The 18252-nt window shown below is 42.9% G+C and overlaps 2 gene segments (V, D, J or C); both read right to left on the minus strand.

The window, feature by feature from the left end:
- Nucleotides 1-5486: 5486 nt before the first annotated feature.
- On the minus strand, nt 5487-9390 carry LOC132869396 (Ig heavy chain V region 914-like). The segment is given in 4 exon segments: nt 5487-5611; nt 7462-7647; nt 7766-7820; nt 9184-9390. Coding segments are annotated over 4 exon segments (573 nt in total).
- Nucleotides 9391-14366: 4976 nt separating this feature from the next.
- On the minus strand, nt 14367-17363 carry LOC132869397 (Ig heavy chain V region 914-like). The segment is given in 3 exon segments: nt 14367-14416; nt 16922-17221; nt 17318-17363. Coding segments are annotated over 3 exon segments (396 nt in total).
- Nucleotides 17364-18252: the final 889 nt, after the last annotated feature.

An 18252-nucleotide genomic window follows, 5' to 3' on the forward strand; every position in this document is an offset into this window, starting at 1 on the left:
CTCCAGATGCCTGCAGTAGAACAGCTCCAATGCCATCCTTTGATGAGTCTGTGGATATCTTTATCCTCATATGCTGCTTTTCCACTACAAACGCGGCTGAGTCGGGCTGAGCCGTGCCGTGCTGAGTCGAGCTGAGCGGGGCTGTTGGAGTTGCATTTCGACTACAACCGCGCTGAACCATGCTGGCTGGAAGTGGGTGGACACATTGGGTGGAGTTAGCGAAAGTGGGTGGACGTCACGTGATGTCGTTAAGCAGCGCAAACAGTGACATCAGTGATCTTTTAAGCGGTAGTCTCACAACCCGAATAGTAAACAATAAACATGGAGGACATGGAGTCGTTAGTGTTGCTGGTCTTGGTGCTGTGGCTTGTTGTCACCGACAACGCCAACAGATACTGGCAAGAGCGTATAGATGAGGCGAGGCGCATAAGGCTTTATAATTCTCATAATTCGTAATTCTCCTTCTTCCGGGTTTACGGTGTTTACAGATCCCAGCGTGCTCGCGGGGTGTGTGTGGGCATGTGAGGACACTCCTCCTCACCAATCAGTGCACAGGGGAGTGTCTGCTCATGCCCCCAGCCTCACTCGGCACGGTTTGGCTCGCTTCAGCCCCACTCCAAAACGGTGCGAGTTTTGGGGGCTAAGCAGGGCTGAAGCGAGCTGAGTTGTGCTGTTTTTTGGTAGTTGAAACGCGAGCCGTGTCGGGCTGAAGTGAGCTGAAGCGAGCTGAAGTGAGCTGAAAAAGGGTAGTGGAAAAGGGCCATTAGACGGATGGAAAAACGTCAACACTGGTTCTGTGGTGAGAGTTGTCTTCAGATGGGACCATTCTGCCTCATGTTCAGATGTCCACTTGAACTCACACCTGTCACGCAGTAGCTCTCTTAAGTGTACAGTCTTGCACGATAAGTTTGGAATGAATTTTCCAATGAAATTGATCATGCCTAATGCACGCAACACACCTTTTTTTGTCCCCAGGTCTTGGCATGTCCAGTATTGCTTTTATGTTGCTTTTGTCTGGTTCAACACCGGCTGCTGACAGCTTATCACCAAGAAAGGGGATTTCCTTCACTCCGAACTGACACTTGGATCTGTTCAGCTTCAGCTGGTACTTCTGAACTCTCTGCAGCACTTTGTTGAGCCTTTCATTGTGTTGCTCAAGTGTAGATCCCCATAAGATCAAATCATCAACATACACACGTACGCCTTCAATGCCCTCTATGATGTGCTCCATTGTTCTGTGGAATACTTCTGGAGCGGAGCATATGCCAAAAGGCATTCTCTGGAAGCAGTAGTGCCCATACGGTGTATTGAAAGTGCAGTACTTTGTACTGTCCTCATGCAGTTTAACTGCCAGAAGCCCTGCGAAGCATCCAATTTACTGAAGTATTTGGCACTGGCCATCTCGCTTGTTATCTCATTTCTCGTAGGTATTTGATAATGTTCTCTTTTTATGTTGTTATTCAGATCTTTTGGATCCATGCACATACGTAGGTCTCCAATTGATTTTCCGACACATACCATCGAATTCACCCATTCTGTCGGCTCTTCCACTTTCTTTATCACACCCAGTGACATCATTCTATCCAGTTCTTGTTTCAGCTTTTCTCGTAGGGGAGCTGGAACGCGCCTGGGAGCATGGACGACTGTCTGTGCATCATCTTTCAGTTGTATCTTATAGGTGAATGGTAAGACTCCAAACCTCTTGAAGATGTTTGGGTATTGGTTTACTATTGACTCCACCCCAGTCTGGCTATTAACATTGTTAATGCAGTAAACCCTCCTCACTAAGCCTAAATTCTCACATGCAGTGTCACCTAATAATGAGTCATGTCCATCCGGAACAACTACAAACATAAGGTGATGCTCTTTTCCTTTAATTTTCACTTTTAGTTTGCATGTGCCCTTTGTGTCAATGTTGTGTACATTGTAGGCTTTGAGCTTCACTGAGCTGGGATGGATGCGTGGTTTCACCTTCATAGCTCTGATGTCACATTCACTAATTAAATTGGCCTTTGCCCCTGTGTCTAACTTCAGAGGAATGACTGCACCATTTATCGCCAGTGGCACAATCCACTTGTCCTTCCCAACACAGGTTGCATTTGTGCACTGTTCAATGTCTTTTGGCTGGGCTACCATGCCATCGTCAGCCTGCGCTACCATGCCGACAAAGAACGAATCAGCAATTTCCGTTTCTTCCACTGTGTGAATCCGATCACTTCCACTCTGTTTACCTTTGGAAAAGCATCGCTTAGCAAAGTGATTTTTCCCTTTACTTTTGCTATGAATTTTGCCAAATGCTGGGCATTGTTTAGGTGCATGCTGATTGCCACATCTTTTGCAGGAAAATGTCTCCGTGTCTTTTTGTTGTTTACTCTGTTTTTTTCTGTTTCTGCCTTGGCTTATTCACCGCGGCCATGGGCACCGTTGCTCTCTCCTGATCCTTCTGCGCACTGAATGTTTTTGCATGCTGCTGAGCCAGTTCGCTCGCGTGACATATTTTCATAGCATCTGCTAAAGTTAACTCAGTCTCTCGTAGTAACCTCTCTCTCATGTTTTTGTCATGTATTCCGAACACTATTTGGTCACGAATCATTGAATCTTTAAGTTCTCCGAAGTTACATGTACTTACTTTCAATTTCAAGTCCGTCACAAAAGCATCAAAACTTTCAGTCTGCAATTGCATGCGGGATCGAAACACATACCGTTCGAAGGTCTTGTTCTTCTTTGGTGAACAGTGCTCATCAAACTTTTCCACGACTTTGTCGAACTTTTCATTGTCATCCCTGTTAGCAAACACAAACGTGTTGAATACCTCCACAGCCTGAGATCCCGCGACGGTGAGGAGCAGTGCTATTTTCCACGCGTCTGGCTTTGCATCCAGTCCCAGTGCTTGTAGATACAACGTGAATCGTTGCTTGAACATTCGCCACTCACAGTCCACATTTCCAGTCCAATTCAGAGGGTCAGGCAGCTTCCAGGGATGTGATTTGGGGCTGGTGAAATTATCTGAAAATTTTAGCCAGGGGTCTGGGGGCCGCAGGCCCCCAGCTGGTCCAGGGCAGCACCCTGGTGGGGGGACAAGGGGGGCAAAGCCCCCCGAAGCTTCTGGGTTCTGGGGTTTTCTGACTTAAAAATTGTACTAAAATGGCAAGCAAACACACAAGAAAAAACTTGTCATGATTAACAAATTCAATCCAATTTAATGGTCAACATGCAACTCTGAGCCCCTGTAGTAAATTCAGTGATTCTTAACTGACAAAAAGCCAAAACATGAAACCTAAAAATGTCATTCTAAATTAAATCATCTGCATTAGAATAAATAGAAAATTGTATCAGGAAAAACAAAATGTATACTTTCAATTACTGTAGAAGTTGAACATACCTAAATGTGCCTTTTCAAACAAACATGATGCAACATAAGAATTCATCCACCATTATTGATTAAACTATATTGCTCCTGGTAGTCTCCCGGTTTGGTTCTTATGTATGGCAACTTCTAATATTTGATTAAGTTACTGCACACCCCGTTTAGACAGGGTAACAGGATTGACACAAAAAAATTAGTCATGCATAGACTACTTACCAAAACTGAAATTAAGTAAATATTCTCAGATTCAGTTCATTCTGCCATCCATATAAAAGGTGAGAATATGTAGATCCTTGGCAACAAATAATTTCAATAATAGCTTTTGGGAGCATTTTTTTTTTTGTTATGTGATTAATCACGGTAACAGAACTGACACAAACCTCTGGGACAGGTACAAAAATTAACAAATTAATGGCATTTTCAATTTGTGACATCATATGTCCATTGTGGTTTCCACAGTCTTGTCGTTGAACATGAAAAAGTTTCAATTCCACCTTTGTCTAACATTAAGAATCATGTCTGAAAAAAAGTCTCTTTTCAGTGGGACAGCCATTTTTGCTCATTTTCGACCCTAAAATTTGCTACAAAATACACATTTATGAACCAAAGTAGTCAAATTTTTAAATGCAAGGTAGAACTGATAATGTTTTATCATATGAGACCATAAAAAGGTTTTAGAAATCTCAAAATGTAAGCAAAACACGTCCGGACAAAAGAAAAAAAATACGTTTTCTGTGAAATTGACTCATATACAGAACTGTACAGTGTTCACTCACTTGAGGATTTTCATATGCAAGAATAAAAATCACTTTTTTCACTAAACATTCACAAAAAATGTGTTTGCAATTAATTGGGATCCACTGTTTTTATCATTTCAACCGCGCATCAGACCCTCGGCCAATTGAAAATGTCTTTCATGCACTAAAAGTTGGCAAGTATGTATTATTTGCACTAACAATTTAATATTGAATAAACAAATGAAAATTGTGTATAATTACCTTACATCCACGCTGTGGGAAAAGTTTTGAGCGAAAATTAAAACTAACTTTGAGTGAAAAAGGTGAAATAATCTGTGATGAAGTTGGCAGAGACTATGAGGTAAAGTGAGAGGAGGCGGGAGGGGTCAAGCATCACTGCCACCTCACAGACTCACTTTCCCGGGTTAAACTCCCACCACTCCCCCTCTCTCTAGCTTTTGTTTTGTTTTTCACTGAGTAACCATTTTGATTTGTAAACTAGAGCCGTGATTTAAACTGCTGTTTCTTCGGACGTAACTAAAACAAACTGAAATAAAAACCGCCCCTTTTCTCCTCAGAAGGTTTAGCCTCCGATGCTAACCTTTTCACCACAGCTTTCATAGCGTGCGCATGCGCATCCAGGAAGCAACAGATGGCGCGAGGCCCCATTGCCACGGCAACCTTCGTCACCCAGCGAAAACATACCCAACTGTCGCACGTGCAGTGACACCATCACCACTCACAGGTTTATTATGGGGAAAGAAATGAGCTGGGTTGTTTTTTTCTTCTTCCCCATGTTTATTTACTTTAAAAACACACACACACCAAACTGATGATCAGGTGCGTCTTTACGCTCGATCACGGAGGCTGCCATCTTTCAACTCTTTGTTTGAAGCGAGCTTACGTACAGCTATCTAACAAGCACATTCATTGGTTGTTACAGAGCGATGGGCCGATCACGTACCTTGTTTCATCTCAATGACGGAATTACTGAAAGTCGGAATGAATAGGATATGAATGCGGATTTTTGAGCGAAAAATCGGAAATTTTTTTTTCAAATTTTGAGGTGAAAAAAGCGGAATTCCGAGAATTCGCGGAAAAATCACATCCCTGAGCTTCACACTTTCCATGACATCTGTTGGACTACTCCTGGTACCATGTAATGTTTCCAATATGTTATAGAAGAAACCGGGGTTCGTGGCTACACTAATTTATTAACATAACTGAATCAGGGTACAGGTACACCGTGCCATGTTCATTATTCATCTACTGAATGCTTTTAACACACACACAGACACATATCTGGGGGTACACAACATCCGCAGCCCTCTTGTGGCAGGGGGGTAAAAGTACAACTCATTAACTTATCATTACATGTTGTGTCAGTGTGAGTCTCGTGCACAGTTATAAACAGCCGTGTTTTCTGGCACCAGGCTCCTGATATCCAAGTAAAGCACATTGTTGCTTGTGTCTCTGGAGATGCTGAAGCAAGCTTTAAAGGAATCACAATCAGAAACACTTTTATTGCCAGGTATGTGGACACACATGAGGGATTTGACTCTGGTTCACTTAGCTCTCACAGTACAAACAGATAAAAAAGCATATACACAAAACAAACAAACAAGCAAACAACAACAATGACAAAAATAGGTGCATAGTGCAAAGTAATCTAGGTAAGTCATGTATGGAATAGTTAAATAAATATAAAATATACAGTGTGCACAGAATGACGGTATAAGTGTTCATATATTTTACAAGTGATATTACTGATATATGAATCTGGATTTTAGCTGTTCATCACAGAAAGGATTTCCCTTTTGGTTCAATATGGTGCATAGTGCAAAGATGAATAATAAATTTAAATAAGTATAAATATAATATAAGTAACAGTGAGCGCAGAATGACAGTATGAGTGTGCAGATATTTTGCAAGTGATATTACTGATATATGAATCTGGATTTTAGCTGTTCATCACAGAGACAGCCTGAGGGAAGAAACTGTTCTTGTGTCTGGTTGTTTTTGCATACAGTGATCGATATTGCCTCCCTGAGGGGAGAAGATGAAACAGATTGTGACCAGGGTGTGATGGGTCCGCAGAGATGTTACCTGCCCATTTCCTGACTCTGGACAAGTATAAGTCTTGGATGGAGGGCAGGTTGACACCAATAATTTTCTCTGCAGACCTTATTGTCCGTTTCAGTCTGTTCTTCTCCTGTTTGGTGACCGATTCAAACCAAACAGTGGTGGAAGAGCAAAGAACAGACTGAATGATGGCAGAGTAGAACTGTGTCAGCAGCTCCTTAGGCAGGTTGAGCTTCCTGAGCTGGCGCAGAAAGTACAACCTATGCTGAGCCTTTTTGATGATAGTGACTGTGTTTGTCTCCCACTTCAAGTCCTGAGAGATTGTGGAACCCAGAAACCTGAAGCTTTCAACGGCAGTCACAGTGTTGTTGGTGATGGTGATGGGCAGCAGAGTGGGGGGGCTCCTCCTAAAATCCACTGTCATCTCCACAGTTTTGAGCGTGTTCAGCTCCAGATTGTTCTGACTGCACCACCAGACCAGCTGTTCAACCTCCCGTCTGTATGCAGACTCGTCACCGTCCCGGATGAGGCCGATGACCGTTGTATCGTCTGCAAATTTCAGGAGTTTAACAGACGGGTCTCTTGAGGTGCAGTCGTTGGTATAAAGGGAGAAGAGCAGTGGGGAGAGCACACACCCTTGGGGGGTGCCAGTGCTGATAGTCCGAGTGCTGGATATGATGCTCCCCATCCTCACCTGCTACTTCCTGTCAGTCAGGAAGTTTGTAATCCACTGACAGGTGGAGGAGGGCACAGTGAGCTGGGTGAGCTTGGTGTGGAGGATGTCTGGAACAATGGTGTTGAATGCCAAACTGAAGTCCATGAACAGAATCCTGGCGTACGTCCCTGCAGAGTCAAGGTGTTGCAGGATGTAGTGCAGTCCCATATTGATTGCATCATCCACTGACCTGTTTGCCCAGTAGGCAAACTGCAGGGGGTCCAGCAGGGGGTCTGTGATGTCCTTCAGGTGTGACAACACCAGTCTCTTGAAGGACTTCATGACTACAGATGTGAGAGCTACAGGCCTGTAGTCATTCAGTCCTGTGATGGTGGTTTTCTTGGGAACCCGGATTATTGTGGAGCGTTTGAAGCATGAGGGGACTTCACACAGCTCCAGGGATCTATTGAAGATCTGGGTGAAGATGGGAGCCAGCTGATCAGCACAGACCTTCAGACAGGAGGGTGACACGCCATCTGGGCCAGGTGCCTTCCTGATCTTCTGTCTGCGAAAAAGCTGACAAACATCCTCTTCACAGATCTTGAGTGCTGGTGTGGGGTCAGAGTCTATGCTTCCACTACCCCATATGATCCAAATCCACTCCAAGCCTTGTCCTGGAGACTGTCTGATCCAGCCTGTGCTGTAGCTAGTGAGGGCATAGCCAGAAACCTGACAGGACAACTTCACTGAGGCTCCAGGAGGTTTAACCTCAGTTGGAGATGAGGTCAGACTGATGCCATGCACATCTGAGAAGAGAAAAACAGTAACACATACAGAAACAATGAAATTCAATTCACTTTAGCTCAGACTGAAATATGGAGCATAAAAAAGGTGAATAAGTTGTGGAGAGATGTGTTTACTCACAGGACACAGAGGATATCAGAAGAAGAAGAAACCAGCTGATGATTCCTCTGCTGTACTTGAACAAACACAAAGGCTGCTGTGGACTTGCAGTGGATTTATATCTCTCTGAAATGGGGGGGGGGGGGGGGGGGGGTTTGCATGCAGTGTGTGTTTGGAATTTCATGTTAATTACGGCAGACTTTTGACAGAACAGCTTTTCTTCAAACATTTTCATTCATAAAACTGTATCAACTCAAAGATCCCAGCTTCTGAAAAGGAACAAATGAACAAAAATGAAGAAACAGATTTGATCTGAATATATTTTCAGTCTTGTGTTTGTATAAAGGAAGGAATCAACTGTTAATAGTTTGGATATTTGTCTTGGTAGATGATGAACGACCTGCCCACCAGCTGTCTTGCAGAGGGGCACAGCTTTTCCTCAAGAAGTTGCTTGTACTTGACAGCATCCATTTTCTCTTCAATGCTCATTGATTACTCCATCCCCACTAAAGAGAAAACACCCCCACAATATAACTTGGCCCCCACCATGCTTCACAGTAGGTTTTTGTCCCCTGTGGTGGGCTTTTTTTGTTTGATTGTTTTGTTTTTTTGCGAAATATAGCATTTGAATTTTCACCCAAAAAGGCCGAGTTTGGTCTCATTTCACCGTAGCACCTTTTGCTCCATTGCATCAGAATATTTGAGGTGCATCTCTGCGTCATGTAAACAAAAGTGTGGCACTTTTTCAGAAAAAAAGCTTCTTTCTTTACACCCTGCCAAACAGCCCAGCTTTTTGTAAAGCTTGTAAGATTGTTGGAACACGTACAGACTGAACAGTCCCAGCCATAAAGTCTTGTAACTCTTTCAAAGTTGCAGTTGGCCTCTTGGTAGCTTCTTTGATCAATATCCTCCTGACTCAGTCATCCAGTTTCAACAGACAGCTTGATCTAGACAAGGCGTTGGTGGTATCAGACACTTTCTATTTCTTAATGATGCTCTGAACCTGACTCAGAGGGATAGTTAAAGCCTTCAGTACCTTTTCCTCACTTTCTCTTATCTTGTCCCTTCCTACAACTTTATCCCAGAGGTCTTTTTAAAGTACTTTCCCAACTATGGTGAATTATTTGCAGGAGTATACACTACGAGCAGTTGAGTCTTCAAGAAAGAGCTGGTTTGATACTGAAATCTTCAAAACCAACTGATGTCAGTTGGGGCAAAAAGCCCAGGAAGAGCTCTGGTGTATTTTGTGCACTTTGGAAAATGTTTCAGTTGCTTTCTTTTCAGGGTGTCTTTTTCTTTTCCTGGCCATGCTTTAAGTCAGTCTAGTACCTTCTTTCTACCACTTTCTATGTTTCCTTTTGTTTCTCTTCCATTTCTTTACTCCTCGTCTCATTTTGATTTCCAGTTTGCTCTTAGCTCATGGCAAAGCCCTGACATACCATACCAGTCTCCCCTCCACAAAGAGGTGATGAAGCAGCACCTCCAGTGTTGGTCTGAAGTAACCTTCCTGGCAGGTGCAGGCAGTTCAGGTTAATCAGCCTGGAGAATTCTGGGTAACTGAGTTCTCCAGCTTGGCTAATCTCACTGTGCACTGCTGCCCCCTCTGCTGGCTGCTGGCGGTGTAGCACGACCTCTTCCAGTTCCATGAACAACATCAACTTCAGAGAGGGAAGAGTAACTCAGCAACACTCATCACTCCACCCTGCTGATGATTATTTTCAGCATGTTTAGAAGTGTTTCATTCTTTCCTCAGACACAATATTTAATATTTTGGGGAAAATCATTTTCCTTATATGTTCTGAAGTGACCAGGACAGAAAAAGACAAGCTTCCAAATGATGAAGAGGTTGATGCCCAGCTCTCAAACCTCATGTGTCCCTGTGCTTCTCTAGCGCTCTAATATACTGCAGTGTATTCTGTCCTCATTAGCCTGGCTAACGCGACTTCAAAGCTCTCCGAGCATTTGGTCTGGCCATGCTATTAAGCCAAACCGTTTCCCAGAGCGCGTGGTTGACCCGCCTCCCTGAAATGCCTCAGTTTGCTACTGGTCGAAGCCAGAAAAGGCTGTGACAAAGCTTAAACCAATCACATCACTCTTTCCTCTGACGTATGTGACGCGACAGAAACTGCTTGAGTAACAGGAAGAAGATAAATACCTCCAGGGCTGCTCTTTGCTCCGTTTTCAATGAGAACTTCCCATTGAATGCTTTTTTTTTTTCTTTTGAATGCTTTCAATACAGCATCTACCGCTGTGTCAAAGGCTTGCCGCTGCTCCATGTTTGTGATGTGAATGAAGCGCTTCCGCCATAGATTCTGTAAACAATCTATGGCTTCCGGTCGCAGTTCTACTACGTCACTGCCTTGAACACGCCTCTACCCAGGGCCATTGGAGATGCTCAAAGTTGACTGGTTCCCGATTTTTCGGGAGCTTGGAAATGCTGTAGATAGCCTGCCTGGCCAGACTAAGCTCGGAACAGGCCCTCGTGTTGCATCACGCTTAGGATGGGCGGGCCCAGGCTAGTCCTCATGCTGTTCGTGTGCAGATACACCTGCATCTTACTGTTGTCTCTGGAGATTATGAAGTGGCCATTAACTGCACTGCAGTAATATTTGTTCCTTCTACCTTGTGAGATAGTTGCAACCCATTCCAGCCCTTTTCCATTTCCAGGTGCCTGTCTGATCCAAGCTCCTAATAGCTCCTAAAGTCAGTTTCAGAGACTGATCAGGTTTGATGATCACTGAATCAGACTTGACTGGTGTCTGAAAAACCAACTCGAGTTCAGTGACATTTAATTGTAATTTATCTTGTCTGTACTGTGTATCGGGGGTTTTCAACCGGTGGTCCGTGGCGGTACTGCTGGTGGTCCGTGACTTGCTATCTAGTTTAACGACTAAAAATACTTTTTAGAATAATTTCATTTTATTTTACTAATCGTTTCAGTTGATTTTGGTATCAGAATGAATAATAAATATCATGCAAATATCGAAAAAAAACAAGATGGGAGATTCAACCTTATCCTTGTTGCACCAATCAGGTCGATCAACTGTACTTCCCCTATGGTAACGTGAACGTCATATCAAAACTCGTCCTTCGCGCGCGAATGAACTAGCTTGCAAAAGTAACTAGCAAGGCTATATAATTCAGTTTAGTTTGACAAATATTCACTTTTTTGTGAAGTTAAATTTTGAATGGTGTGCTGTAAAGCTGAGGTAGCTGTACAAGTGACACTAGCTTGTCAGCATGGATCACTATTTGGTGAGGAAAGGGAGCAATGCCACCACAGAGGACACCTCTAATGCTGCAAGCTGTTCGGGAAAAGATACAGATGAAACGGTGAAACGTAGGGAAAGACGAAAAAGGAAATACAATGAAGATTACATCAAATACGGATTTACAGTCACAGACAAAGCTGGAGAGGAGGTACCGCTGTGTTTTGTGTGCTCAACAGTACTTTCAAATGAAGCCATGAAGCCTTCAAAACTACTGTGGCATTTAGAGACGCATCACAGTTCATTGATTGGCAAGCCTATCGAGTTAATGCAGCAGATGTTGCATGATTTCAAAGGACAGAAGACTCTCATGAGAAAGAGTGCTAAAGTTAGTGAAAATGCACTGAAAGCATCATATCAGGTGGCCCTCAGAGTTGCACAATGCAAGAAACCCCATACCATTGCAGAGCAGCTAGTTTTGCCAGCAGCCATGGACATGTGTAAAATCATGATACATGTAAACGAAGAATCTGCAAACAAATTAAAAACTATTCCGTTGTCAGACAGCACAATTGGATGAAGAATCGAGGAAATGGCCACTAACATGAAAGAGCAGCTAATAGAGAAACTTAGTGCAAGGATTTTCAATTCAAATAGACGAGACAACAGACATTACCAATGATGCGCAGCTACTGACATTTGTGCAATACGAGGATAATGGTGCTATGTGCAAAGAATTTCTTTTTTGCAAACCACTTCCAGGGCGAACTACAGGTGCAGAGATATTTAAAGCCCTTGACGATTTTTTCAAAGACCACAATATTTTCTGGCAGAAGTGTGTGGCATTATGTAGCGATGGGGCCAGAGCGATGAGTGGTAGCCAGACTGGATTGCTTGGGCACATAAGAAAAGTAGCACCAGGAATACTTTGGACTCACTGCATGATTCATAGAGAGTCTCTGGCCTCCAAATATCTCAGCGCAGAGCTCAGTGGTGTCTTTGATGACGTTGTTGACATGGTAAAACTGATTAAACGAAGTGCATTAAATACACGCCTGTTTGCAACCCTATGTCAAGACTTAGGAAGTGAACATAGCACCCTTCTTTATCACTCCGAGGTCAGATGGCTGTCTCACGGCACAACCCTTGCCCGTGTGTTCAAGCTACGCGAAGCTATTCATGATTTCTTATGCGAGAAGGACAGTGAACTGGCTTCTAAGTTTAACGACAGCCATTGGCTAACTAAGCTGGCATATCTCACAGACGTTTTCGCCGAGCTTAACAAGTTAAACAGCTCAATGCAAGGGAGAGACTCTAACGTCCTGCAGCTCTATGAAAAGCTGGATGTGTTCGTTAAAAAAATGCCAAGGTGGATAGAAAGAGTCGAAAGTGGCAACTTGGCTATGTTTCATTCAGTTGAGGAATATAATGAGAGCACAGACATTAAAGGCATAGTCTGTGAACATTTGAGGAATGCAGTGCTACAATTCCAGAAGTACTTCAAAGATTCAGATCAGTGGCGCTGTGACAGCAAGTGGATAATGCTCCCATTTAGTAATGATGCAGCATCAGGGTCAAGCTTAACAGCAACAGAAGAGGATCAGCTAATTGAAATGTCAACAGACTCTGTCAGAAAGCACCTGTTTGATACACAACCCCTTGTGAAGTTCTGGACCAGTTGTCAGGCAGAATTTCCAGAGCTTACAACAAAAGCAGTAAGATGCCTTCTACCATTCCCAACCACATACCTCTGTGAGAGTGGTTTTTCAACACTTGCATACATAAAGAACAAGTACAGGGCAAGGCTGGCACCTGAAAATGACATGAGACTGGCACTTTCTACAACAATATCCCCCCAGATAGACAGACTGTGTGCAAATCATCATGCCCAGGTATCTCATTAGCAGGTAAGAAATCCCCCGCCACCCACACGCACACTCGCACACACAGGGGGCCGCAGGCTACTGCTTAGTCTGAATGGTGGTCCCTGGGGCAGAACCAGTTGAAAACCCCTGCTCTATAAGATTCATTCATTTGTCTCTGGTTGGGAATTTAAACAATTGTAAAGACAATGTGATTGAGCAGTTCTATAACCACAGTAAGATGGAGATTATTTTCATCCTTTGCATAAATCAAAAGCTTAAACAGGGATTTATTTGGAAAAGTAGACAATTGATCAACTTCCTCATTTCAATCCTTATGAATTTACCATGAAATCAGGTTCTCCAGAATAAAGAGCCTTATCTCCTGATCAACACAACACAACTGCTGATATGCTGTATGTAATTCTGTTTAATCTGAGGGTCACGATTCATCGCAGAATGTGAAAAGAAAAATTCCCTCAATGTGCAGAGAGCAACAGGTTGAGTTTGCACAGATTGCTCTCTAGAGGCACAAAATTTCTGTCTTCAAAACATCGAGAACTGGAATGAGAGATTTTAAAGAAAAAGGTTCAAATGTTCTTGAAACAATGCAGTTTTCGTCCTGGCTGTGCAGCACTGGACAAGCTCTTTACCCTCTCAAGGATACTGACGGGTTCATAGGAGTTTTCCCAACCAGTCCACATGTGTTTTGCGGATTTTGGAAAGGCATACAGTATGTCCATGTCCCTCAGGGGATCTTGTGGGAGTTGCTCTGGGAGTATGGGGTACCAGGCCTACTGATACAGACCATTAGGTCTCTGTCTGAACAGAGCGAGAGCTTAGTTTGCATTGCTCACAGGAAGTCAGACTAGTTCTCGGTTGGCATTGGGCTCGCCCAGGGCTGTCCTTTGTCTCAGATTCTGGTCATAATTTTTATGGACAGAATTTCTTGGTGCAATCCGGGGATGGAACGTGTCCGGTTTGGGAGCATCAAGATCGTCTTGTTGCTTTTTGCAGATGGTGTGATCCTTTGGGCTTCCTCAAGCTGTGACCAGCATGCGCTGGGAGAATTTGCAGGTAAGTGTGAAGCGGCTGATATGAGAATCAGCACCTCCAATTCAGGGGCCATGGTCCTCAGCTGGAAATGGGTGGAGTTTCCTCCAACCTCTCTCGGTTGAGGGTAGGTCGCTGCCTCAAGTGGAGGAATTTTTAAGTATCTCAGGGTCTTCGAAGAAGAAAAGAAGATGGGAATTTGGCTGATTGGTGCAGCGTCAGCAGACATGCGGACGCTCTACCAATCTGTCATGGTGAAAAGACAGCTGGGCATCAGGCAAAGTCAACGATTTACCAGTCAATCTATGTTCCTGCCCTCACTTAAGGTCACAAGCTCTGGGTAATGACCCAAAGAATGAGATCGCGGATACAAGCAGCAGAAATGAGATTTCTATGCAGGCTGTCTGGGCTCTGCCTTTGCAATGGTGTGAGGAGCTCAAAGTACAGTTGCTGCTCCTTCACATCAAAAGGAGCCAGATGAGATGGTTCAGGCATCTGTCAAGGATGACTCCCAGATGTCTCCCAGGATGTCCAACTGAGAGGAGACCCTGGGACAGATCCAGGACATGCTGGAGGGACAATCTTTCTTGGCTGTCCTGGGAATGGCTTGGAGGAGCTGGCCTGGGAGAGGGAGTTTTGGGCATCACTTTTGAGACTGCGGCCCCTGTGACACGGACCAGTGGTAAAAAAAATGGATTGATGGATGGATGCATTAATTCTTAATTGGAATACTTTATCATTCCAGAGGAACAACTTACAAATTACTTGTATCAGTCCCCCCAGGATTTTGTGGGCCTTTTTTGTGATTGTTGCGGGCTAAAATGTCTGATGTTGCGGGGGGGGGTTCCAAAAAATTTCGATGAAAGTTGCAGTGTTTTTTAGATTTTTGTTGCGATTACATTGCGGGAGGAAGTGAAAGTTGCGAGAAATTGTTGCGATTTTCTCTTTTTGTGATTAAAATTGAGTGATATGTTAAATATTAAGTTCATCTCATTATCCTTCTACAGGGTCGCAGGCAAGCTGGAGCCTATCCCAACTGACTACGGGCGAAAGGCGGGGTACACCCTGGACAAGTCACCAGGTCATCACAGGGCTGACACATAGACACAGACAACCATTCACGCTCACATTCACACCTACGGTCAATTTAGAGTCACCAGTTAACCTAACCTGCATGTCTTTGGACTGTGGGGGAAACCGGAGCACCCGGAGGAAACCCACGCGGACACGGGGAGAACATGCAAACTCCACACAGAAAGGCCCTCGCCGGCCACGGGGCTCGAACCCGGACCTTCTTGCTGTGAGGCGACAGCGCTAACCACTACGCCACCGTGCCGCCCCCTAAATATTAAGTTATTACTGAAAAACTATTGATTAAAAAAACAAAGACACTGAGAAATGGTCCTATAAACAACTTTACCAATATAAAAGATTACCAGGACTACAAAAATGCAGAAAAATAGGCTTTACTTATCCAAATGCACCTGTTGGTTCTAAAGTTAAAGTGCATAGAACCTCACAGCACAACATGAAGTTACCTTAAAATATAACATAAATGCCTCAGCTTTCATGTAAGAAAAAAAAACCTATTAATACTAGTACTGTGTGCAAGCAATCTCTCCTGAAGACTAAATTAAACAATAATTATAAACTAATAAAATAAATGGCTCAGGCTTCATAGAAGAAAAAAAAACAATTTGAACAGAATCTCACAGTATGATGCTGAAGCTGCCTAAACAATGGAAAATAAAATACCATTTTGGCAAAAACGTTGGCATCCATTAATTTCTTGTATTAAGTAAAAAAATAATGTAAAGTGCACACAGTCCTTCACTGTAAACATAACACACTTTCAGTTACAGAATTTAAGCCTACATAAACACTGACTCGCAGATGCAGTGTTGCCAGATACTGCTGACGTTTTCAAGCCCAAAATATGTTCAAAACCCGCCAAAATTCACTTAAAACCGCCCAATCTGGCAACACTGCGCACATGCTGCTCCTTTTGAATGTATACATGGAAGTGAGGTGGAAGGTAGTTTGTCGACATCACCTCAAGACGACGCCAGCGATTGGTCAAATTTGCGGGAAAGTTGCGCTGATTCATTGCAACACCACCCTGAATTCTCGGGGATTGGTTGAATTTGCGTTGAAGTTGCAAATCGCAACATCGCGAAATCCTGGAGGGTCTGTTGTATGGTGGATGTTTCACAAAAGCAGATTTTAAATAAATAAATAAATAAATAAATAAATAAATGTCAGTTTTCAGGAAATGTTTTTTTCAGGTGTTCTTCGAAGCATGGTGGACTCCACTTTCCCTCCAGTTAAAAGCCAGCAGAACAGAAAAGAAAAGCAACTGCAAGATCGAGCAAGATCGTGAGTGCAACTGCAAGATCGAGCAAGATGAGATGACCTGTCATTTTTCTGGACAGATAACAAAATCATTCTCACTCATGCGCAGCTAGCTTAGCCTCAGAATGCATGGGCTTGACTTCAGCAACTTTGGTGAACATGGTCGTGAGTCTGGAGTTATACACCTATTGTCTTGTTCTTACAGAGGAAGAAACGAGAACACAAAAGCAGACACAGAGAAAAGATCTATTTGTTTTTGTTTCATGGATCTATTTGCAAATGTCAACCCCAAATTACATCCCTGCGACTCAAAACTCCCTGAGGTCAATGCAGAGTCATGATGTTTACCGCCCGCCACCATTTTGTTGTGACGCAGTTTCATAGTTATGCTAAGTAGTTTTGTGCGCATGACATTGTTCTTGCGAGACATAGGGAAATGCATGCACAATAAAAAAATTTGAAAATTTCAGAGGACTTTGCAGTCAGCACCTTTAAGGCTGTGCATGTAGAACTGTGGTTTAACATTTACACGATAAACAATGAAAAAAAAAACAATATGAAACTCTTGAAATTTGTGGGATTTTTTTTTCAGTTCAACTTGGACAGATAAGTTTTGTACATTGTGGACATTCTGTTATGCTGTACACTGTATAAGGTGTTTTTGTACAGGGATGTTGTTGATTTGTCTCACTGTGGATAACGAGCGCAGTAATACACAGCTGTGTCTTCAGTCTGCATGTTCTGCCCTGTTAATGTTACTGTGCTGCTGGACGTGTCTCTGGAAACCTGAAACCTGCTTTTCAGTTTCTCACTGTAGTAAGTCTTCCCATCGTAACATATCGATCCGATCCACTCCAGAATTTTTCCTGCAGGTTGTCGGATCCACTCTGTACAGTAGGTACTTGTTAATGAATATCCAGACACTTTACAGGTCAGAGTCAGTGACTGACCAGGGTTTAATACTGTGGATCCGGTCTGGATCAGCTCAACACAGTGAACACCTGGGGAGAAAAAAAAAGTTATTTTACTGTTGAAAAAGCAAAAAGCTGCCAGTAAAAAATAAAAATGTATTAAATATCAAATGTAAAAACACCTACAGTGTACGGCTGCCAGCAGCAGCAGCAGGAGGGATGTAGAGATCATGGTGTGTGTGTTGAAGCAGAAGAAGTAAAAGCTCTTGGTCTTCACTGCTGAAATATATCACAGGGAAGGACATTTGCATCAAGACACTCCTTATCTTCAGGGAAATTTGATGGATTCCTCTGGATGAGAAAACCTCCCCATCTCTCAAACACCTCTAATCTGTGAGTTTAAATCTATAATAATTTGGAGCAAATATTTGAACAATTAAAAACATTAAAACAGTTGTTAAGGGGTGAGCTTATGGGCTATTAGCTGTTTTCAGGTGAATTTATATGAAGCAATCACATGAGAATATCACCACATTAGGGAATGAATAAAACACAACAGTAATAGAGTGTGCAGTTATAGAAAAATAATCAGTGATGGGGGGAACTGAAAAAAAAAACAACTGAAAGAAATCCACGATAAGATTCACTTTTTATTTAGAGATTTGCAAATGACTGCATTTCATTTTCTCTCAGCATTCATTCATTTCTTGATGTGAGAAATTGTTCTGACACATTGTCCTACCAAAGTACAAATCACACAAAAGGACAAACATCAGAGCCATAAATTTAGTGTGCGTTTGTGAAACTTTGTTTATCATGTTTGGTATTTGGAGGAAACATGGCATGAACCCAGTCGAGGATTACAGACTTGAAACACTGAGAAAATTAGAAATTATAATTGCAGGTGTCTGTCTGTCTTTAAGTGTGTGTATTTGTTTTCCACACATTATTCTTATTCTTCCATCAGTGAGACCTCATGATATAATTCATTACTCAGCTTTAATATATTCAATGTCAAGTGACTGATAGATGTTGCCTTGTTTCTGTTCAAGTGGAGGACAAACCTAATATTAACATGAATAATTAAATGTTGTTCAATTAGCTGAACTTTTTTTAACAAG

Source organism: Neoarius graeffei, chromosome 20, assembly GCF_027579695.1.
Source record: "Neoarius graeffei isolate fNeoGra1 chromosome 20, fNeoGra1.pri, whole genome shotgun sequence".
Taxonomy (NCBI): Eukaryota; Metazoa; Chordata; class Actinopteri; order Siluriformes; family Ariidae; genus Neoarius; species Neoarius graeffei.